The 22,655-nt window shown below is 34.9% G+C and overlaps 7 protein-coding genes across 8 annotated transcripts; 1 reads left to right on the top strand and 6 right to left on the bottom strand.

Annotated features, from left to right (window-relative positions):
• Window positions 1-774: 774 nt before the first annotated feature.
• On the bottom strand, window positions 775-2,108 carry LOC9327043 (mitogen-activated protein kinase kinase 10). Its single transcript, XM_002890935.2, has one exon. It carries the CDS (start codon window positions 1,784-1,786, stop codon window positions 857-859), a length of 930 nt encoding a protein of 309 aa, XP_002890981.1. The 5' UTR covers window positions 1,787-2,108; the 3' UTR covers window positions 775-856.
• Window positions 2,109-2,190: 82 nt separating this feature from the next.
• Window positions 2,191-3,556, bottom strand: LOC110225481. 2 transcript variants are annotated; one of them, XM_021015334.1, is made up of 3 exons: window positions 3,327-3,549; window positions 2,832-2,942; window positions 2,191-2,465 (listed from the first exon to the last, which is right to left on the bottom strand). In XM_021015334.1, the coding sequence occupies exons 1-3, from the start codon at window positions 3,475-3,477 to the stop codon at window positions 2,401-2,403; spliced, it is 327 nt and encodes a 108-aa protein (XP_020870993.1). In that variant the 5' UTR covers window positions 3,478-3,549; the 3' UTR covers window positions 2,191-2,400. The 2 variants fall into 2 exon arrangements, with proteins under 2 accessions (XP_020870993.1, XP_020870994.1); XM_021015335.1 differs by having other exon boundaries at window positions 2,262-2,465; window positions 2,832-2,906; window positions 3,327-3,556.
• A 261-nt stretch (window positions 3,557-3,817) lies between these two features.
• LOC9327042 (probable L-gulonolactone oxidase 1) lies at window positions 3,818-5,826 on the bottom strand. The gene is made up of 3 exons (XM_021014556.1): window positions 4,868-5,826; window positions 4,664-4,765; window positions 3,818-4,564 (listed from the first exon to the last, which is right to left on the bottom strand). Exons 1-3 carry the CDS (start codon window positions 5,787-5,789, stop codon window positions 3,855-3,857), a joined length of 1,734 nt encoding a protein of 577 aa, XP_020870215.1. The 5' UTR covers window positions 5,790-5,826; the 3' UTR covers window positions 3,818-3,854.
• A 1,757-nt stretch (window positions 5,827-7,583) lies between these two features.
• LOC9327041 lies at window positions 7,584-8,216 on the bottom strand. The gene is made up of 2 exons (XM_002890933.2): window positions 7,851-8,216; window positions 7,584-7,773 (listed from the first exon to the last, which is right to left on the bottom strand). Exons 1-2 carry the CDS (start codon window positions 8,164-8,166, stop codon window positions 7,751-7,753), a joined length of 339 nt encoding a protein of 112 aa, XP_002890979.1. The 5' UTR covers window positions 8,167-8,216; the 3' UTR covers window positions 7,584-7,750.
• Window positions 8,217-8,572: 356 nt separating this feature from the next.
• On the bottom strand, window positions 8,573-10,603 carry LOC9329777 (syntaxin-22). Its single transcript, XM_021014557.1, has 7 exons — window positions 10,236-10,603; window positions 9,944-10,037; window positions 9,699-9,838; window positions 9,426-9,485; window positions 9,190-9,347; window positions 8,997-9,097; window positions 8,573-8,920 (listed from the first exon to the last, which is right to left on the bottom strand). The coding sequence occupies exons 1-7, from the start codon at window positions 10,424-10,426 to the stop codon at window positions 8,855-8,857; spliced, it is 810 nt and encodes a 269-aa protein (XP_020870216.1). The 5' UTR covers window positions 10,427-10,603; the 3' UTR covers window positions 8,573-8,854.
• Window positions 10,604-15,866: 5,263 nt separating this feature from the next.
• LOC9327040 lies at window positions 15,867-17,140 on the top strand. The gene is made up of 2 exons (XM_021014789.1): window positions 15,867-16,092; window positions 16,482-17,140. The coding sequence occupies exons 1-2, from the start codon at window positions 15,962-15,964 to the stop codon at window positions 16,954-16,956; spliced, it is 606 nt and encodes a 201-aa protein (XP_020870448.1). The 5' UTR covers window positions 15,867-15,961; the 3' UTR covers window positions 16,957-17,140.
• Window positions 17,141-17,204: 64 nt separating this feature from the next.
• Window positions 17,205-18,054, bottom strand: LOC9327039 (probable calcium-binding protein CML17). Its single transcript, XM_002890931.2, has one exon. The coding sequence runs from the start codon at window positions 17,947-17,949 to the stop codon at window positions 17,449-17,451; it is 501 nt and encodes a 166-aa protein (XP_002890977.1). The 5' UTR covers window positions 17,950-18,054; the 3' UTR covers window positions 17,205-17,448.
• Between the last annotated feature and the right edge of the window lie 4,601 nt (window positions 18,055-22,655).

Below are 22,655 nucleotides of genomic sequence, written 5' to 3'. Positions count from 1 at the left end.
TGGTAATATAATTTAATCAGTCGTAACATAAAACAACTTTATCATAACATAAAAGATTATATTATGAAAAACAAATATGTTGTAACACGACAGATTCATGGTAACATTATAAAAATCTGTCATAACATATAACAAATCTGCTACCATTAGACGTCAATCTAGTTATTAATTTTTAGTCAGCAAATCTGTTACAACATGACAGTTTTTTTCGAAAATAATAAATCTGCCGCTTCTTACAAATTAAATCAGTCAGACATTACAATAAGTCTGTCACAATTTATTAAAGTCTGTGGTTGAATGAAAAAAAATCTGTCAAGAAAAACAAATCTGCTAAAATTCGGTAAGTCTGTCTGCTAAAATTCGGTAAGTCTGTCGTAACCATATTCTAAAAAATCTATCACAAACAAATAAGTCTGCAATTTATAAATTAATCTGTCACAACTAAATAGCAGATTATTCTGATATTGTTGGGATTTTTTATGAAGGGTATTTTTTTTTTTTTTTTACACATGAGACAAGGATATTTTAGGCATGAAAATAACTTATTTAACCCTAATTATTTGTGAGTCAATCTAGTAATTTAACTTAAAATTTGGGATAATCTAGTAACTCTCCCTTAAAATTAAGTATTTTAATCTATGAGTCTAATTAACTTTTTTTTTTTTTGTGCACCGAGTCTAATTAACTAAAATTGATTAGTTTATCTTATTTTGAAAAAATTTCAAAACTGAACTCGAACCAAACCAAAAAATCTCAAACTAAACCGGACCAAACTGAAATTAAAGTTCGGTTTTTAGTTTATTATATGACTAGTTTTTCTCAATCCTGAAAAGTGAAAACCAAACCGAGACTACTGCTATCTGTTTTTCACAAAAGAATGACGAAGAAGCTCTTCCACAGTGCCTCTCTTCCTCCAATCCTTCTCCAAACATCTCCCAACAAAATCTCTAAACTCCGGCGAACCACTCACCGGAATCTCCACCTTCTCATTGCAGCAAATCGCACAAATCAAAGCCGCCCAATCCGGTTTATCCCCAACTTTGGTCAATGGATATCTTCCAATGTAACACTCAAGAACCACAACTCCTAATGACCACACATCTCCTGCAAATCCAACTTCTCCTCCAAAACCCCATTTCTCTGGATCCACACGTTCAGGACTCATATAAGCACATGTACCATTGGATCCATAGTCTCCTCCGGCTACAATCCTGCTCGCACCAAAATCTGCAATCTTGACCTCTCCTTTATTATTGATAAGGAGATTTGAAGGCTTTATGTCTCCATGAACTATTCTCATTTCTTGCAGATAACGTAACCCTTGGAGGATTCTGTTAGCGAGAGTCGATATCATTGGCTCGGTGAAAACTTGTTGAGCAAGCAACGCGTCGTGGAGAGATCCTTTCTCCATTAGCTCCATCACGAAACAGAGATCGGATGAATTAAGGAAAACAGCGTAGCATTTGACAATAAAGCTGGATTTGATTCGCTTGAGAATGTCTACTTCCACGGCGGTGGTTGTCGTCGTCGTGGTGTTGAGATTTGACCTAAGGACTTTTAACGCGTAGAGTGTTTTGGTTCTCCGGTGACGGGTTTTGTAGACTGTCCCACCGCTTCCTTGTCCTAAAACGGCGAGTTTCTCGAGATCGTTTATGGTTTCAACCGGCGATGAGTCAGGGCTTGACGATGAAGAAGATGCGACGGAGAAGGCCGTGCGGTGGTAAAGAAGTGGTGGAATAGAGAGTGTGAGAGGTTCTTGGTGACGTCGCTCTCTAACAAGTGTCATCTAGGTTATTTGCACTTGTGGTTTTCAAGTCCTAGGTTACATAAAAAGGACATGACACGTGGCAAATGGGATCACTTGTATGACACTTGTCAGAGCCAGTTTTAACAAACTCAAGCAATTTGTGGTTTTCAGGTGATGGTGATCAATTGCTTCTGATAAAAATAGGTAAAACAAGTTTTTGGATTTACCTTTAATAATACCTTTATGTACTTTATAATTTTTTCCATACATATAGTAGAATCTTTGTTATAGTTGGGAAGATGATAATAACCTAATTTTTTTAAAGGAACTAGTTAGACAAAAAAAAATATTTGAGTTTTAAATTAATTATTCTCTAAAAATATCAAACTAAGAAAAAACTCTTTGATGAAAGTTGATTATCTATATTCTTGAGAATATTGAAATATAATTACTAAATCTCATTTTAGTGTTGTTAATAGACTCATTAAACGAATAATGATTTCCTTCACTTGTATAAAATTATTAACACCATTGAAAAAAGCTATTTTGTCCCTTAAAATGGGAAAAAATAAAGTCAACGTTTTAGTGACATTTGTGACGACCACGAAATAAAGCTTATACAACCATTTCTGAATTTTCTTACTTGAATCCGATCATCTGAGAAGCTGAACAAAGCTTGATTTCACCACAGCTCCACCTTCTTTCTTTAGTAAGTTAGCTAATCAAAAACCCATTTTATCACAAATATGGTTCAGTAGAGTGTCATAGTGATGATGAAACACCAAAAGAAACACACAAAAAACCCGCAGAATCTATCAAATCGTCTCATCCTATCCCACAGATTCTATCAAATCGTCTCATCCTATTGATTTGTCCTGATCTAGAGAATAGCCAATATATGAAATTTTGAACCATTGGGGATGATTACTGCTATTAACACTTATTGAAAGAAGAAAAAAAGGCTTTATACTTAAACATTCAAGATTGGTGTACACAGTTTCTAAAATTGTCTACATGAAAACAGCTTTGTGCCATACACGAAAACCGGATCGACTAAGAATCAGAAGAAGAAGAAGAAACTAACCTCTTCTTGATATAAGATGGATTCGAGAACGAGTACCTTCGAACATCCAACTATCTTCTTCCAAAGATTTAACCTCTTTGTCAAGTTCAGCCATCAAATCAGCTTTCAAAACTACACCATTATAAAACAAAAACAAATCCATTATGGCATTACATGATCTTTCTCAAACAAACACTTGAACGCAAAGTTTTTTTCTTAATCTACTAAAACCCCTAATCATTTCTGAGTAATTAATTAGCAATACCAAATCATCTAAAGAAGTTACATTTATATCTCGAAGAACAACTACAAAATTGAGATTTCTGATTTCCACATAGCAACCATAACAATGGAGATTTGACACTAAAACACATACTTAGTATCGAAAACCCTAAATCTGGAGATGTGATACTCAAATGTCTAATCACTGAGAAATTCGATTACCAAATGTTATAGAAATTCCCTAATTTAGCGAGGAATTGGAAACCCTAAGATTCGAAATCATAAAGAACTGACCACGCATAGCTTCGTCTTTTCGCTCTTGCATAGAGGGAATATCCGGTGGAAAATGGAAATCGTCTAGACCAGCGGCGGCGCCACTGCTTCCACCGCCACCAGCTACGGCGGTCGTCGAAACCAAAGAATGAGCCGGTGATGCGCCGTTCATCACTTCAGAGAAATTTGGGATCAACGATCTTTAAGCCGATTAAACCAAACTCGATCCAATTTGGAAATTGCTAAACCGATTCTTACTAACCATATAAACCCAGTCAAATTAAACCAAAGTTATTCTTGTACACTGAATTTGGGATTAACACTTTACACGTGTCAATAATCCACGCAACATCCAATACGACATCGTTTCGCTTGTCATAAACTCATAATGAACAAAGAAGACACTGTTTTGTTTTTCTCAATTCTCATATACGAAATGCAGAGAGAGAGAGAGACAATACGTTTGGATAGAATAATCATTGATTAATTAAGGATAAAATGCGATTAAACATCAGTATTATTAAAATTTTGTATGATTATCTTAGGCGTTTATACTCGAGTACAAACTCTAGCATTTGTATAAACTTTACCTGGTCGACACAAATAACCTTTGTTGGGAGCACAATGAGCATCATCCGAACAAACACACAGTCCTTCAAGTGCACATCCTTCTTTCACAATCGTAACGTTTCCTTTTAAACCTAGAATTTGATCGGTCCATTCTGTCGAAAACAGCCCTAATGGATCAAATCTCTCTTTTACTTTCAAAAACGCGTTTGCGTTCTTGTACTTTCTAATCGCGCCATCAAAAGCTAGGTTCCTATTCTTCCCCCAATGTGGCAGCGCGTTGTATTTAAATATCGCCATTTGTTCGATTTCTTCGATGAAATCCTCGTAGAGACGCGGTGTCAAGGGATCATCTTTGCTTCGGTAGTAAGTTAGGTCAAAGTCTAAAGCTTTTTCCTCTTTCCCAAGAAAAGCAGGAGAGGATGTGACATAACGGATGAGAATACCATTGCTGCGTTCAAGGACGCAGAGAGCTTTCGGTTCAATCTTTACGAGTGCTTTGATGTCGTCGATGAAACCTTTGACACGTGTGAGTGGAACACTGAATGCTGTTTGGTGAAAGAATTGGCCTTTTATCCGTGGATCCCACGGACAAGAAGTGATCAGTCCGTCCCAATGGCTGTCTAGACATGTACCCGACGACATCATACGGTTTTGCTTTCCGATTACCGGATAGCCTGTGAATTCCATACCTGCCCGTGAACATTACAAGTGAATATGTAGTAGAAAATTGTAAAGTCTCACACATATGGAAACAATAGAAAGATACATAAGTGAATGAATTTTGTTACCATTGTTAGTCACACCGTATGAGATTGAAAACAAAAACGACGATAATTGCTCTGCTCTCACACACTTCTTGTTTGCATCTCCGGATGACTCTTCACTCTCCTCTTCATATCATGAAGCAAAGGTTTATAAGAAACATTATAACTATGCAAATCATATATATATTTAGTACTTAGTTATCTTCAGAAAGAAAGAACTTTTTTTACCTAAGGATCTAATGATGGCTAACGCTACAGAGAGTTGTGGACGGAATGGGAAAAAGTCGAACAAGCCATTGCCTGAAGTGTTGAGAGGAACTCGGTCGTCCATTCGATACACCACCTTGCCTTGGCTCGGTAACCATAAGAAATCTGCAAACTCATGTTTTTCCCCAAAAGTCACGGCTTGATCTCCGAAATCCGAATCGTTTTGCATAACATACGTCAACGATCTCTTGAACATCGGTTGCAACTGGAAAGTTACTTGAGAGATAACACCTAGAACGCCTAGAGAAACTTTGGCCGCACAAAATTCATCAGGATCCATAGTCTCGCTAAGAACCCGAACCTTTACATACCCATCAGAAGCCAAACCGGGACTCACCATTCTTATCTCGCTCACATAATCATGAACCGCACTTCCTTTACCCCACAACGAGCTTCCGTGAGCACCCGTCCCCATCAATCCTCCAACCGTGAGTCCCCACCAATACGGTGCGTATGGTAAAGCGAGCTCCAACTCAGCGGCTTCTCCGATCAGCTGCCTTAGCGTCACGCCGCTCTCAACTGTCAAAGTCTTGGCTTCGGGGTTGGTTCCCACCACGTTGTTTAAAAACTTGGTGCTTATGAGAACCCCGTCCTTTCCGTCAGTGCAAACGAGCTTTGGGATGCTGTGAGAGTACCGAGTCACGACCCGCATTTTTTGGCCGGCTCTAGTGGCTGCAGCCACTATAGAGACTAACTCAGCCTCGGTCTTAGGGTACTCCACCTTTGCCGCTTCACATATAGAACGGTCGGGGAAGGCTCCGTACGAGTTCGTCACAGTGCACATGTTGTTTCCTGACTCACACTTGACCGGATCATCCGGTGGAGTTGAGGAAGCAAATGTGAAAAAGCAAAAGAAAAATATCAAACTTAACCAAAATGCCATTTCGTAAGAAACTTTTCAAAACAAATTGCAAGGGAAATGTTTCATCATACTCTCATTTATATATTACTTATTATAGGTTCAATATGTACCATCACATGTAATAATATTAAATAGAATTAAGAGCGACCTGTAATATGAGCATTTTGTGGTATTTATTGTACGATAACATCACATTCTCAAATAATTTTACAAAATCAAAAGAAATCAAATCATTAAATGAAATTCAGAGAACTTCTGTGGACGCTGGACCTAGATTTTAGGGGTAATTTTACATAGCATAGTTACTCTTTAGAAAATGATACGATGAGATTTGAATTGCCATAAATATCTCGTCTAAGCCTTATAAAGTACGACTTAATAAAAAAATTAGGAGCCTTTTGTAGACCAGTATTAATTGTTCGGGGTTCTCATTGGTTATATAACGAGGAAATACTAACACGGTTTCTCGTTTGGCTATTATCTTCTGAAATTGAACTTTTGCCATAAACATATGTGCCTTAAAAATACAAATTTCTTTTTAGAAATTTAGGTGTGTAAACCTCCATTAATTTCCGGGGTTTTATGGGTAAAATAATAAGATGGTTTCTTGTTTGGCTACAATATTCTGAAATTGAAACACACCATAAACATCTCTGCTCATCGTCGTTTACACACCATAAACACACCATAAACACACCATATACATTGAAACATTTCAAACTTAGGACAGACAATGTGATAGCCTTTCGGAGAGACATTCACTATGAAACACTTCAGTGCATTTCTACCGAAGCTAACCATATCATCCGATAGAGTTTATTAAAAAAAACAAAATAGGGGCCGTATGTGGTTTCTTGTTTGGCTACTTTTCGTATCTTCTAATAGTTAGGTATGTTCATTTCAGAACGATAACCCTTTTTTTCATTTCTGTCCCAAATTTTGAAATTCGGAAATAATTATTTTTTTGGTTTCGAACAAATAACTATAATTTTCCGTTTCCAAAAAGTAAGGGAATTAATGAAAAATTATATTCTCTGTATTTCAAATTATGTGTAGTTTAAGGTTTTTCCAAACAAATTAAGAAAACATATAAATGTTCTATTTTGCTCCTTATTAATATATTTTATTATTTGTTTATTGGTCAAGAAATTAAAATTAAGAGAAAAACTGGAATTTCTTATCAAATATGTGCATTGAAAACCTAAAAAAGATACTTGTTATGAAACAAAATTCAAATGTTAAAGTTATTCATTCGAACCCAAAAAATATATTCTAACAAGTAAGGGAAAAGATCGTGAACGGGTTCAGGATTCCCTAATTACCTATTAGATAATTTTTTTTTTTTTTGGTTAGCAAGACCCGGCCCGGCCCGCATTAGGGACATGTGTCGAAAACTTTTATTTCATAAAACTTTACACATAAAAAAGCCTATATTTTTAAAAAATGATAATTAGCCCAAAATTTGTGCCTCAAATACCAATTTTTTAAAAAGTGATAAGGCCGAAATTTTTTAAAATAAGACTTTGATTAATAAAATACCACACATTTTTGAAAATTAATTGATAATAGGCCAAAATAAAAAAAAATTCACCAAAAGTCCTAGTTTTCTTTGGGCCGGGATGATCAATGGGAGTGATTGGTGTGATGTTGTAAGGATTTTTTCTACATTTAAAAGTTTCAACAGTCAAGTTTGTAACGTATGGTTCTTTTGTTTCAGATTTTATAACCGTTATTGCATTTGTAATTTGTAAGTTTGTAAGTTTGTAACGTATGGTTCTTTTAAAAATAAAATTTGTTTTGATTTGCGAAAATATGTTTTTGGCAACATATTTTAACAATAATGACTAATTGACCAAGCAACACCAACAAAACAATCATATAGAAAATAGGATCGGTTATCATATTACTCTTGCATCTTTATGCACTTATTTTGTAAACAAAGAAATTGACATTAGATTTTGCATATTCGCATCGATCCCATATCATGCACCAGGAACTCTGTAACCTGGAAAAAGAAGAAGCACAACTAGTCTTAGATTCCTGATTAGTGGATGAATGAAAATTAAAAAAAACAAGACTTACTTCCGCATTGTGAACCAGGAGCAAGAGGACGAGCACAAGCTGCGGCGACATTGACGAGCTTTTGCATATCAATGGTGTCTTCGATTTTCTTATTGACGATTTCACATACACATTTCATTCCAATGGTTCGGACAAGAGTGCAACAACCTTCGGATGGTGTCGGAGGAGCTGGAAGTTTCTTGTCAATCGAATCAGGACAACCCATCAAAACTGTGATGCCTGAATCATAACATCCTTTCCTCAACTCTCCCTGAATTTGGGATGATGACATTAACATCATTAGGACTAAGAATTGACAAAAGATGTGCTTGTCCATTTTTTTTTTTTATCTCACTCTCTTGTTCTCTCACCATCTTACACATATATGTAAGATATCTTATATATAGAAATGAGATTATTACGTTTTGCTTATTTTGGTAGTACATCAATTTACATAGATAAATTATTATTTAAGGATATGTATTGTATGAATAGTAGGATTGGGATATCCTTATTTATAGAAAAAAATCAACAAAATCTATAAACAATATACCGACATTTAAAACTTCAAGTTTGACTTTACATTATATTTTTACATCATTTTTTTGTTGACTTTAATAATCGAAACCATAAACATACTTTTAACACATAAAACACACATATACTATGTTAGATGAATGTATCATATAATTGAATATATTTTTAATATAATGAAATTAAGAGAAAAACTATAATTATTTATCTAAATCAAAAACTATTTGTATAATTGATATAAATATGTTTCTGAAGTCTTGTCACTTGTGTATAGTGAAAATGAAATAAGGTTATACATAGTCAGAACCACTAGTCTTTGGTTATTTTTCTCTGGACCTAACGGAAACGAACTACAATTTGGTCAAACCAAACCATACGGCACCAACAAGAGTGAATATACAGACACAAGTATGGCTTCGCACACTCAGACTTCTATGTCCAAAAACCGGACTTCTCTTGAATGTACGACCACGATTGTGTTTCTTGCCATCTCAAGCTGCGAGTACTATGATAACGATGAGAAGAACGATCCCGAATATCACCATTAGCAAGCACATCTGCATAATCACCAGAAAAGGAGAAGTAAGGAACATGGAAACAACTTAGTGAACCAATAACAGATTATTCTCTTACCAGGGATGAGTTTGATCGTTGTGTCTTGGAGGCTTTCACGAGATGGGACTTTCCCTGAGCTGTTGCTGAATGTGCATTGTCGATATGGCTACCTATATCATCTGTAATAAAATACATTTTAAGAGGATTGAGAATTGGAATCAAAGCATTCTAGGTCTTGACTGTTGTTATTTTTTTCGCTTCAGAGACTTACCGATTATGTCTCCTTGATAGTTAACCAACACCGCAAGATCTTTGAAAATATCGTTTACTTCACCGATTTGGTGCTCAACTTCCTGTATTCCCTGTTCTCTTTCCTCAATCACCGCTTCGTTGAAGGAAATTTCGTTGTCAAGCAACACAACTTCTTGCCTTCAAATGAAGAAAGAGAAGTCACAAGCATGAACATGGTAGTTATTTACAGACATATGACGCATAGAACTTATTTACCTCCTAGATTCCATGAGGACACGCTGCTCTTGTGATCTATCATAGCCAATCTCTACCTCACTGATATATATGAAAACAAAAACATCAGTAATAACTAACTTCAAGCCGACTATAAGAAGAACAACCAAATCAAGAAAACTACAAGTATAATAGACTAAAGGTCAACAACTAATTTGCTTCTGACGGTTGTAGAGGTTCTGATATCGAACTCGATGATACAAAAAACATAGTGATTATCGCTACTGTTGAAGTGAACGTATTTTTTTTCAATACCTTGAAGAAAGGTTGGCTTTTGGATCAAAAGGAGTGTAAGAAGTTTCTCTTTCAGCTGCAATATGCTGTGCCTTCTGATACTCTTTCAACACTGCTTCAAAATCCTTTGCAAGTTTAGCATCTGCAATCTTTTTACTTTGCTGCACCAAATACCAATTCACCATCAATAGAAGAAACTACAATAAACAACACAAATCTCCCATCTTTCTAAGTCATTCATCTTGAAAGAAAAAAAAAACACTTACAGCAACATCTTTACCATGATCGGTTTCACTAGCTTCCCTAAGTTTTGCAGAAGTATCTTTTACCAATTGCCCAATATGTAATCTTGTCTTGTGCCTGATCAATCAAACAGAGAACTAAGCCAACAACATAGAACAACACATACAAAAAGATTAAAACTTTAGAGGACAAAACATGCAAACATGAAAAAACAGGACTCATTTCACAAAACCCTAATTAATTAAGGCATGATTTCGCAATGTCAACCTAAGTTATAGTGAGACCAAATGCATGATTCCAAAGGAAAAAACTCACAGCTTATCACGAAGCTCGGGCGTATCTTTAGGCGTACCGAGAATATTAACAAGTCGCTGGAAAGTAGAAACCGCCGTGTTGATCTGAAAGATACCTGAAGCCACCGCTTGTGTCCCATCTTTTTTGCCGTTGATCAAATTCCTTTGCGGTAGTTTCAATGGCTTCCCTGCTTCCAAATCCTGAAAGCTCATCTTTTTATAGACCGAAATTGAAGGGTTAAGGAGAGAAATTAAGAATTAATCGATGAGAATCTGCAAACGATTTCTGGGTTACGTTTGAAGAAGAAGAAGCAAACACACAAAATTCGAACTTTGCTTCTGAAGGAGGTGAGGAGAGGAGATGAATGATTTTTTAATTAATTTGTTGAGAAACAGTTTTGGTTTTGGCTTACTCTGTTTTGTCGTAAAAGACACGTGGAGGGAGTGAAATAAGTAAAGAACATGCGTTTAATCTGGGCCGTCTAAAGTCGTATTAGGCCGTTATTGGGCCATATTCGAAAAGTTAGTTGTTTTAAAGGGTGAATTAAATCTTTATACACGGTTGACAAAAAAATTAGATTTCAGGACATGATAATTTCAAAATTAAGTAATTATGAAAGATAAAGAAACTACAAACCAAAAATATCCTTCTTCTTTTGATTAATTACAAAAATGCCATTGAATTAAAAATTGTTTTACTATTTCAGTTTTTCGTCGATACTGTTCATTCTGACGTCAATTACTCTGTTCATTCGGAAGTTGATGATACTGTTCATCATAAGATAGTGTAAAACATTCTGTGATTTGTGTGGATAACTATTTTATTACCTGATAAATAATATAGTGTCGTGATAAGTTCACTATTACGTGTTATATGCATAGTTATCGTGTTAAACTAGTTATTATATCTAACAATATACTGTAAATTATTAATTTAAAATTATCAATTAATGCTTTTTTAAAATTTCTCTTAAATAATTAATATGATATAAAATATCATAAATATATTACATATAATGATAACGATAACAGTAGTATTAACGCGGTAAAATAAATTGTATATCGATAAATTAATATTTAGTACAATACAATATATATAACCATGCTATATAAAATATTAACGAGATACAAAATTTAATAAAACGATAAAATTTTGTGTAACGAGTTTTATGTGTTTGAAACATGATAATATATTAATAAACAAATAAAAACATATAGATACAAAAATGATAATCAAAATTGCTGGGTTCCAATGCTTCAATTAAGAACCGACCCACAAAATTAGTCAAATTTCATCAAAATTAATTAAAATAGTTGGATCGAGATACTAAAATGAAGTGGAACGAGACCTACGATTCACAGAGATGTTACGTGACGGTGTTTGCCACACGGTTCCAGTTATGGAATATTCCGATGAAGGGTTATCGAGATATATACGGAAGTCGTCGGAGCTCGGTGCTCCCATCACATGAGTCCTCCACTTCTTCTTAGCCGGGGATGATGAAGAAGATCGTTGTTGTTTGCTCCAACAATCACCGACATTGATGTTCAATATTGAAGGAGATGAAGTTAAGAAATAAAATAAAGTAAAAAGTAATTCTTATAAAAAGAAAAGGGGTATAGAGTAAATTCATGTACCCAAACACTGTAGAAAAAGTTGTCAGAACTCTCACTTAATTTGTCATTCTTCTGTGGTTACCGCTTATAGATTTCCTGTTTTAAATTAATATTTTAAAAGTAAATTGTATCGATTTTAATTTCTTCCTCTTGCTCATCGATTTCGAAGTATTTATCTCTCTTATGAAATTAATTTAAATCGTAAAAAGGATTTTATAATAAAACTATCTTCGTTTCTTTGGTTGTTTAATGAAATTACAGACCAAAAACGTATTCCAAAACAAAAACAAAAAATCTCAAAAAGCAACGTGGCACTTGGTTGACTGAAAGTCAAACCCTCCGGGTGAGATAGAGGAACTTAATGGTACCTTAAGATGACACCGTACAATTGGTTTCATCGGCCACGTCACTAAATGCAAAATCATAACCCTAAAACTAATCTTCAGCTTCACGTCTAGTCTATAAACCCCAATCTTCCAATCATCTTCAAACTTTTTGCGTCCATTACGGTCGAGTAAAACTAGACTTTGGCCTTGGAACAATGCTACGAGAACCGTTGTGTTCTTGTGTCCTTGGTAGAACGACGGCACGGAAACCGCTCCTAGTCGCTGATCGCTGTAGTAAACCATGGCTTCAAACCGGTCGTAGTGGATTCCGAGACTATTCTTCGAGTTTCGGATGGAGAAATTCAAAGAGAAATTGTAATTGAGATTGTTGTTTTCGAGGTCAAGGTTGAATTGTGTCAGTTGTGCTTTGTGGATTTGGAATTTCACGGCATTGGATCGAAGCATAATCCAAACAATCAGTGACGCGAAGCAGACGAAAAGGGCCAGTGTTATAAAGAAACTGATCACATTCACGGGACAACGTATCCAACATGGAAGGTTGTGTTTGTCCGCCATGTGTTCCTTAGAAGACCTAGGCCCTGTCTTAAGAGGAAAGATCTGTGAATGAACAAGTAACAGAGACTAGCTAGTTTCTTATTTATAAACGTCGTCGGCCTGTGATTGTTTTTTTCCTTCTTTTTTTTTGTATAAGAAGAATTTACTTTCTTACTTTTGTTTTCCATATTTGGCTTACAAAATAATCCGAAATCTAGCTAAAAAATGGATATATGAAAGGTGGCAAATTAAAAAAAAAAAGGAAAAATATGAAATAGTCACGCGTTAGCTAAAATTTTAATATTCCAACAATATGTAAGTTTATATTTTTAAAAGGAAAAAATACATTTTGACCAATTAAGTATGAATTGTAATTAGAAAGGGTAATTTTAGAACTTTAAATAATTAAGGCATGATTTCGCAATTTCTACACTTAAGTTAAACTGAGATCAAATGCATGAACTCAAAGAAAAACATAAACAATAAAACTCACAGCTTATCAGGAAGCTCTGGCGTATCTTTAGGCGTACCGAGAGTATTAACAAGTCGTTGGAACGTAGATACCGCCGTGTTGATCTGAAAAATACCTGAAGCCACCGCTTGTGTTCCATCTCTCTTTCCGTTGATCAAATTCCTTTGTGGTGGTTTCAATGGCTTCCCGCTTCCAAATCCTGAAAGCTCATATTTTTCGAGAACGTGAAGCAAAATTGAAGTTACTGGTGAAGAATCTGCAAAAGGTTGTTCTTTGATTTCTGGGTTATGTTGGATTGGAAAACAAAACAAAAAGATTTGAAATTGCTTCTAAGGAATGACTACGAGGAGGACAAATACGAATTTTTATTTGTGTCATTAAAGATACGTGGAGGATTGGAAGACACTTGGTCTAAATTGGGTCTGGTCAAAATACTAAGTACGGAAAAACCAAACCAAAACCAACCCGAAAAAAGGGAATGATTTGAGTTCGAGGAAGAAGGGAAAAATATGGGAAAAATGACGTCTTTCACTTTGAACAAATTGCAAAGTGCGTTTTTATACGTTAACAAATATACAATGCTTTTATTTACCTTAACGCCAAAATAATTCAAATTTACTATTCAAACTATTAACTTTTGAACGTAAAACTATATTGACTTAAACAAAATTAATTAACCGTTTACTTTCGCTCAATTTGTTCGGGTCGTATTGGGCCGGTTTTAGGCCATGTTCTGAAATCACTAATTAAAATTAGTTTGGAGTCAATTATTTTATTAATTCCTCTTCATCGATTTTTAAAAAAATTTCCATAAGGATTGTTTGAGAAGACTATCCTTGTTTCTTTCATCTTTGGTTTTTAGTAAAAAAAGTACACAACCACAAAATCAAAACCAAAAACGTATAACACTAGGGTTATATAAAAAAAATATTATTCCATATCCACACACAAAAAAAGGTTAAAACTTCAGAAGCCGACATGGCACTTTGTTGACTGGTAATCAAACCTTCCTGTTGAGTTAGAGGAACCTAATGCTAATGGTACTTTGAGATAACAACGTACAATTGGTTTCATCGGCCACGTTACTAAATGCAAAACCATAACCCTAAAATTAATACTCAGCTTCACGTCGATTCTGTAAACCCCAGTGTTCCGATCATCTTCAAACTTTTTGCGTCCATCACCGTCTAGTAAAACTGGAGTTTTGCCTTCAAACAATGCTCTGAGAAGTGTCGTGTTTTTGCTTCCCAAGTAGAACGACGGCATGGGAACCGCTCCTAACCACTGATTCATGTAGTAAACGTTTGCTTCAAACTGGTCGGAATGGATTTCGATACTACTCTTCGAGTTCCGGATGGAGAGACTCAAAGTGAGATTGTAATGGAGGTTGTTGTTGCTTTCGAGATTGAAATGTGTCAGCTCTGCGTCATAGACTTGAAATTTCACGTCGTTGGATCTGATCATGATCCAAGCAATGAATGACGCAAAGCAGATGAAAAAGAACAGTGATAAACAGAAATTTATCAGACAAGTACAAGGCCAACATAAACAGTATCCTGGGCTGCATTTGTCCTCCATCTTAAGAGAAAGATTTGTGAAAACAAAGTAACAATCAGTAGTATTTTTTTCGAAATTTATGAACGTTGTTGGCCTCTGATTTTTTCAAGTGAAAAAAAAAACTCAAACGAAGTACATTTTGTAGGGTTTGATTTAGTCTATATGTTTGAAAAATTATTTTCCTAGATTATATAGAAGTTGATCTATCATTTAGGAGGTGTTATTGATTTGTGATTTAAATAGAGTTTTAGTGATTTTAAATGTTATGTAGAATCTGTTGTTATTCAATCAAGATTTTTTTTAAGTTTGTTAAAGTTTGGTGTTATTAATTTAAGATTTGTAAAAAGTAATCTAAAATAATCATCATAAATCTGGAATTATTAGATTCATACTTTTATAAAGTCATTAAAAGTTTTGTGTTATTCAATTAAAACAAAAGAATCTAGAATTGTTAATGTATTAAATTATTATGTTATTGGTTTATGACTTTCTACATTTTTTTCACAACATAAAATTATGAAAAATAACATGAAAATAGAAAAATTGTTTGAAAAACTTTACAAGGTTATGAAAAAGCAAATCAACAATATTATAGAAAACTCTCTGCCAATAGTTTAGAATCTTTTATGATTTTACTTTTTATGATTTTATTAGAATCATCAAAATTTCTTGTAAATTAGATTTTATTTCGGTAGTTTCCGTAGTCATCTCCTGAGGTCTAAGTCTAAGCTTACGCGTAAGATTTCAAATTAGTTCCAACAATCCATGTAAATTTAAACTATGGACGATCTTTTTAATGAGACTTTCATAAGTTTCGTTATTAGAAACATTTTAAATAAGATTCGGCCCATCTATGTTTATTTAATCAAAATGGGCCAATTGTATGCGATTCTACTGGTGTGTTTTAATGGTATAGAATCGTTGTATTCCAAGATAATGATCTAATTGAGGTCCCTATATCCTTTTGTAAGCTAAAAAAATTCATAAGATTGGTTGTTGAAGAAAAAAAAAAACATTTTAATAAGATTGGTTCTGTTTAATGCAGCCCATATATCTACTCCGTTAAATTGGCCCATTTAAGGGCCCAATATGACTTCCTTCGAACAAGTAAAATAGACGGTGAGGATTGCATCACTATTAACCAGAAAGGTCAGTGACTGACGAAAATGGCGATCATCCGATAACCGTGTAGCCGCCGAAGAAGAAGGTTTTAGAAGGAAGATGGTGTTTTGGGAGATAACTCTAGGAACAGCTTACTTCTTGGGACTGAGACGGACTTATAGGCTCGCTTTGAAGATCCAGCGTCGGATTGTTAGTCCGAAACATCCCAAAATCCGCCATTTTCTTCATCGGTGAGATTTCTAATCTAGATCGTTTCGATTTTGGTTGATTCTGATGTATGTGTTGTTGGAAACGAAATCGCATTTGAGAAATTAGGTTTTTCTGTTGTTGAAATTGCTGATTCGGTTTATGATTTCGAATCGTTGGCTTTAACCGATCTATGAACCTTGATGATTGAAATCGATTCTTGCTCTCGTTTTTGTTTGATCGTTAGCAATTGTAGCAGTGTTGTGATTGATGGTTACGAATCGTTGAATTCACATAGAAACTCTAGTGATTCATGTTGTTTCTTCTCCATGATTGTGCTTTGTGAGATTTGATAGAAGCTTAGCTTTATTTGTTTGGGTTATGCATTGACTTTGCTCTCGTTCTCTTCTGCATTCTTCTTGTTTTGGTTCAGGAGGACTCGTAAAATCTTCGATGTGGCGATTTCGGTTCACAAGAACATACAAGAAAGAGACATAGAAGTTGGTAGGAATCTTGGAAACTGGATTCTCCGTTGGCTTGATCGGATGAAACCAGCAGCTCAGATACGTACTCGACCAGAACTACCACATAACAGCAATTCGAACATGGGCAAGGCAAAGAGACTAACGGAATTGTCCCAGCCAAAATCGCACACGAACACGACGCAGACTCCTCAAAACCGTGAGTCCGGTAGGCACTTGTTCTCCTCACTGAATCATTTCCGGCACAAGCCATTCCCGTCTGTCTCTATGATGATCCAACCACCGAGACCCAATGGAACTACGACTCAGTACAGACATTACAGTGGCGGTCTAGCCGGAAGTCTTATTCAACCGAGCTATGTTACAGGTGGCAGGTTTGATGGTGTAATCAGGAAAGACATTTTGCAGTGGATAGCACAGAGATGAAAGATGAAGCAGCAAAATCCCATCTAAGTTCTAATCTTTCTCTCGACATAATTGAGCCTCTCTCTTTTTTAACTTTTAATTGCAGAAACTGGTGTGATAGTGGATAGATTCGGAAACAAGTATGTAGAAAACATGACAATGTCTTTTTCTTTTATTAACGCTTAAATAAAGTTTCATTTACATTGAGAGATTGTAATAAAAAGTTTGAACCTGATCATTACTATACATCAGTATCATTACTAGTATAAATTCAAGTTTCAACGTTGTTTAAGTCGACCATATGAAATCACAATGAGGCATGTTTATTTCAAAAAACAAAATTGTTGTCAAGAATCTAAAATAAACAAAAAATAAATCGGAATTTCGACTTGAGTAAATATTTTGAATTTAAGGATATAATTTTCTTGTAGAATAGTGAAAACTAAACATAGAAACTAAAAAAAGAGGTTAAAAGGGAAAATAATGGAAGAGTCCAGTCACTCCAGTGAAAACTCAACCCCATAAATCATCAAATGCAGCAGAGTTGATAGCCTTAGCGAACTCTTGAAAATTAATCCGGCCATCGCCGTCGCTATCCGCCTCCTTAATCATCCCCGTCAATTCCGCAACCGTCAAGGCGTGGCCAAGCTTAGCCATAGAGTGAGCCAATTCCGCCGCAGTTAGAAACCCGTTTCCGTCGGTGTCGAATATCCTAAACAATCGGAGGAGCTGCTCCTCCGTGTAAGGAGTTGTCCTCTTGGCCGCCGAAAGAAGCTCCGGTGAGACTAAAGCCACAAACTCCGGGAACTCGACGAGTCCGTTGCTTTTAGTGTCAGCTTTGTCTATAAGCATTTCGAATTGGTCTGGACTTGGTTTAACCCCTAGTGCTCGGAGAAGTGATCCGAGCTCGAGCTGAGTTAAACTTCCGTCTTTGTTCCGATCAAATGACCGGAAAATCTCCCGGAGCTCATTGATTTGCTCCTCGTCTAACTTCTTGGAGACTTTGTGACTCATAGTCCCTTGCTTGATCTACACGGTTTCTTATGTCTAACTTTGAGAAACACACAAACGGATACTTCTTTGTGTTTTGTAGTATATTTAGTTATCATCAAAAGATCAAGAAATGTGACAAAGTCAGTTTTTGAGTGATTGATTAGATAAGTTCAACCCCAAAGGCAAGGGCTTGTTCTTTGGTTCCTCCATTTTTGGTGGATCTTCCTTTTTACTAGGGCTTAAACTTAAATTTGGTTTTAATTTAAACCCCAAAATAAAAACACATAAAGTTGTTTAATGGGTCATAAGCACAAGAACTAAATTTTAAGGTTTTTTACTGACAACAATTGGACTCTTAGAGATGTGTTTAATACTATAATTATATATTTTTAAATTCTATGAGTTCTAATAGGTTTTAAAATCATTTTGATGATATTTGAATCTGGAGAAATTGTTATAATTTTTCCTGCACTATTCTACATAATATGGAATAGAAATATTTGTACTTTTAGCAATACATTTCAAAACACTTTGAAATAATAATTATTAATTTTTTTATTTGAGTTCATGACACTTTGAAATCATTAAAAAAAAAGAGCAATGTATACAAAAATTTCTAATAATAGTCGATTTAATTTTTATGCAAATCTCCAGTTAATAGTTACGTTAGTTATAGCGACAGACATATATACCATCAAAAACAGTTATTCCATCCGCATCATATCAACTGATGCTTTAGGAAAAATATTATTATGTTTTTGTGACATTTGTATTTTTCAGCTTGTTTTTTTATTAGTTAAACTGTTTTTATATAGATAATAAATGATGTTTTACTTTAAAAAAGTATGAGATAAATGAGTTTCAGTTAATTTATGTGTAACAACAATCTTAAACAACAATCAAAATGAAATACAGAAAATAATAAACACCATTACACCAACTTAATCAAACCAAACCGGATAAAACTAGATTTTTTTTTTTTTTTTTGTCAACCACACATTAATTAATATATAACTCCTAGATTGGTTGCCCAATTAGGAGGAAAAGAGTCTACAAAAGAAATTTCAGAGAATAAAAGTCTAGAAGAGCGGGATAAGCAGTCCGCTTTAACATTGCATAAACGAGAAATAAGAGAAAGCGAGAAGAAAGGGAAATAAGCGCGGAGTAAACCAAACTCATCTAGCAGATTGGAGAAAGCGGGCCATTCATCAGGTGACTGTATCATCGAGACTAACTCCGAACAATCTGTTTCAAACGCCTGACAATCGATCCTTCTTGAAAGGATATTCTTCATAGCCCATATTAAAGCTTCCATCTCCGAGTGAAGTGGGGAGGGACATCTCCGCAGGCACTTTGCACCGAGTAGTATCGTTTGTTCAGTTCCTTGAAAACACCACCATCCTATACCCATAGTTGGGTCCGAATTTTTCCAAGAGCCATCAATCCGACATCTTATTGTCTGAACTGGGCTTTCCATAGTTTCCGTAATGGGACTAGTTTCGATCGGTTCTAACTGAGCTTCTTCCCACAATGATTTTTCACTTAAAGCATGATTTAAGATATTTGTGGGATCTGATTGTAATCCCTTGAAAACCTTTTTATTCCTATCTTTCCATATGAACCACAAGATCCAAGCATAAAGGTCGGTTTTCTCCCCCCCATCTAACGTAGATGGTAGCCTCCAATAAAGATAATCTAGGTTTAAAAGTTCCGAGCTTAGAGGAAAACTACCTGATACCGTAGGGATTGTGGATAACTCCCATATGTTCTGAGAATGTGAGCACTCAAATAAAGCATGATTTATTGTTTCCTCTGCCAACTCACACCTTTTACAGATAATATCACATTGAATCCCTCTATGTACTAATTTTGAAGTAACTGCTAGGGCTCCTGAAGCAATTTGCCATAAGAAATGTTTTATTTTTGGAGGGCATTTGATTTTCCAAGCTTGTGCTTGTAATGATTTATAACTTGGGCCCCATTCGATCGGTTCTGTCATCTCTCGAGCAACCTGATAGCCTGACCTTACTGTATATCTTCCTGATTTTGTATGATGCCAAATAAGCCTATCTGGCTTATAAACTTGACTAATAGTCAGTCCTCTAATAAACTGAATATCCACTGGATCCAAATATTCCTGTAAAATGGGAAGGTGCCATTCTTTAGAAACCGGATTAATTAAATGGTTAACCATCAAACTTGGAAGCAATGATTTTCCTCTCCCATTCGCGGGCCGTGGATTAACATCAGGAATCCAAGGATCTCGCCATACCGATAGGTTGAAACCTGAACCTATTGACCATCTAGCTCCCATCGTAACTAGTCTTTTAGTCGAAAAAATACTCTTCCATCCAAACGATGGAGAGTTTGGTTTTTTTGCATGTAAAGGATGAATATTCCTGAAATATCTACCTTTTAACACCCGAGCTACTAAAGAGTTCGGATATTGGATTAAGCACCAATACTGTTTAGCCAACATGGCATCATTAAAAGTATCGAGGGAATGGAAACCTAGACCTCCTTCCTCCTTGTCCTTACACATTTTCTCCCATGCTATCCAGTGGATCCCACGATCTCTTCCATTAGAGCTCCACCAATAATTAGAAATAGCACTTGTTAACTTAGATGTTAACTCTTGAGGGAGTTTAAAACAAGACATAACATAGGTTGGGAGTGCCAAAGCCACTGACTTGATCATTGTTTCTTTCCCACCTTTTGACAAAAATTTAGCTGACCAGCCATTAATCCATTCATTAAGTCTTTCTCGGACATAATTAAAGATTTTACTTTTCGAGCCTCCTAAGCTCTCTGGAATACCCAAATAGGTACCCATGCCACCTTCCTTAGTGATTCCAAGGATGTTTTTAAGTTGATCTTTTTTTTGGTTTGCTACGCGCTTACCAAACATAACCGATGATTTACTAAAATTTATTTCTTGTCCTGAAGCTTTACCATAAAATAATGTAGGGACGGATTTGATATTTTCAGATATGTTTATGCACTTAATTTTTCATTTTTTGCAGCGGTGAATTATAGTGTATATAATATAAATCCGATTTAGTTGATTTATTATTTGTCGAAACATTAGACACTATGTTCATTGGGAATTAGTTTTGAAAAATATTAGACAATCTCTGGATATATTAAGTATTAACCAGTCAAAGACTACTTGTTCTTTCTTATAAGAAAAATACTATTTTACTTACATATGGGCAAAGAATATATGAAGACGAGAGAATCGACACATTTAAAAGAAAAAAAAAGGGGAGAAGAAGAAGAATTATGCAATGTTAATGGTTCTTGTCAATATGCATATACATATTAGTTTAAATTAATTTATCTTTGCTATATTATATTTATGAGTGGAGTGATTAGTCTTTGAACAGATTTTGTAGGGCAATTATATGAAAAAAACTGTCTTTGCTCAAAGTCACTGGAAAGATTCATTTTGTTTCCCCTTTTCTTTTATAATTTTATTTTGCTAAAAGCATCATTTACCTTGGAGACATTCAAGTTAACAACGCATTTTCAACTTTGAAAGTCCTCATCTTTTAATGGCTCCAAAAAAGTAATGTGAAAATAAATAAAAAGCAAATGATAAGTTTGATAAAAGATTAAAAGAACAATAGACACCAACGTTTTCGTTTTGATTTTTTTTTTATATATCCGATCGGCTGATCCGGTCAGCCTCGGTAGAAACGCACCGGAGTGCTACAGAGTGGACTCACTACCACCCCGAGGGATGGGCTACCACACTGCCTGATCCGAGTTTGGAATGTTTTTCGACTAATGCCCGGAGGTAGCTAAATCGCCTGTTACCAGACTACCAGGTAAACTGCCAGTTACCCTCGTTTTGATTGAGGGTCAAAATTATGTGATGAATCAAACATTTTCGTTTTGGAAAGTTAGTAACAAAAACGAATCATCTAAACGTATAGTGAATTATGTTCGTTGTCTTAATCTTTTAATCTTTATGATAAACTTATGTGATTAAGTTTTCGTTTTTGGAAGAAACGGAAATATATGATTATTAAAAAAAAACACCAAACTTATGTGATGAAGTTTTCGTTTTTGGAAGAAACGGAAATATATGATTCGTGTAAGATTAAAAAAAAAAAACACCAAACTTATGTGATGAAGTTTTCGTTTTTGGAAGAAAATGAAATTTAGATTATTGTTGTGACAAAAAGAGAGGTTATATACGATATAAGACGGCATCCATATGACACGGCATATTAAGATATATAGTTTTGGTTTCAAAAATAAAAATAAAAACAGTGTTTTCTACTCTATATCATACAATATTGTTGTACTACACATCAAAATTTACCATGTTCATAGCTTTAACCTCATTTTCCATAACTAAAATATTATATAGATATTCTAGTACTTAACAAAAAACAGAAATGTTATGGCAACAGTTACAAACTCATGAACACCAAATCATCAAAAAAGTTTTTAGAACACCAAACACCAACATTTTTTTTTGGTATTTTGAGAGTTTAGAGAATAGTGACTAATTAAAAAAAAATTAGAAAATTTTAAGAATGAGTTTTAGGTTGGAGAAGTCATTTGACGGCTTAAATTGTTGTGTTATATACTCCCTCCGTTTCACAAAGAGTATTGTTTTAAGGTTTTAATCTCGTTTCACAAAGAGTGCCGTTTTCTGTTTTCAATGTAGTTTTAAAGAAGAATTCTCTTTTTTATCCATACTATTTCAGCTTATT

The sequence above is a fragment of the Arabidopsis lyrata genome (assembly GCF_000004255.2).
Source record: "Arabidopsis lyrata subsp. lyrata unplaced genomic scaffold ARALYscaffold_1, whole genome shotgun sequence".
NCBI lineage: Eukaryota > Viridiplantae > Streptophyta > Magnoliopsida > Brassicales > Brassicaceae > Arabidopsis > Arabidopsis lyrata.
The sequence above is the reverse complement of the archived record's forward strand: the minus strand, read 5'-3'. Positions and strand labels throughout refer to the sequence as shown.

Bases quoted from the DNA above. Each gene is read 5' to 3' on its own strand.
- LOC9327039 (XM_002890931.2), bottom strand. From the start codon at position 17,949: ATGAGTCACAAAGTCTCCAAGAAGTTAGACGAGGAGCAAATCAATGAG.
- LOC9327043 (XM_002890935.2), bottom strand. From the start codon at position 1,786: ATGACACTTGTTAGAGAGCGACGTCACCAAGAACCTCTCACACTCTCT.
- LOC9329777 (XM_021014557.1), bottom strand. From the start codon at position 10,426: ATGAGCTTTCAGGATTTGGAAGCAGGGAAGCCATTGAAACTACCGCAA. The intron at 10,038-10,235 runs GTGAGTTTTTTC...TTGATTGATCAG, and splicing joins CCCGAGCTTCGTGATAAGCT to GCACAAGACAAGATTACATA. The intron at 8,921-8,996 runs GTAAGAGAATAA...GTGATTATGCAG, and splicing joins AACGATCAAACTCATCCCTG to ATGTGCTTGCTAATGGTGAT.
- LOC9327042 (XM_021014556.1), bottom strand. From the start codon at position 5,789: ATGGCATTTTGGTTAAGTTTGATATTTTTCTTTTGCTTTTTCACATTT. The intron at 4,766-4,867 runs GTAAAAAAAGTT...CATGATATGAAG, and splicing joins AGCCATCATTAGATCCTTAG to AGGAGAGTGAAGAGTCATCC. The intron at 4,565-4,663 runs GTAACAAAATTC...GTTCACGGGCAG, and splicing joins ATACGGTGTGACTAACAATG to GTATGGAATTCACAGGCTAT.
- LOC9327040 (XM_021014789.1), top strand. From the start codon at position 15,962: ATGGTGTTTTGGGAGATAACTCTAGGAACAGCTTACTTCTTGGGACTG. The intron at 16,093-16,481 runs GTGAGATTTCTA...GTTTTGGTTCAG, and splicing joins ATCCGCCATTTTCTTCATCG to GAGGACTCGTAAAATCTTCG.
- LOC110225481 (XM_021015334.1), bottom strand. From the start codon at position 3,477: ATGAACGGCGCATCACCGGCTCATTCTTTGGTTTCGACGACCGCCGTA. The intron at 2,943-3,326 runs GTCAGTTCTTTA...ATAATGGTGTAG, and splicing joins AAAAGACGAAGCTATGCGTG to TTTTGAAAGCTGATTTGATG. The intron at 2,466-2,831 runs GTTAGTTTCTTC...GTTTTTGATTAG, and splicing joins CCATCTTATATCAAGAAGAG to CTAACTTACTAAAGAAAGAA.
- LOC9327041 (XM_002890933.2), bottom strand. From the start codon at position 8,166: ATGGACAAGCACATCTTTTGTCAATTCTTAGTCCTAATGATGTTAATG. The intron at 7,774-7,850 runs GTAAGTCTTGTT...TTCTTTTTCCAG, and splicing joins TCCTGGTTCACAATGCGGAA to GTTACAGAGTTCCTGGTGCA.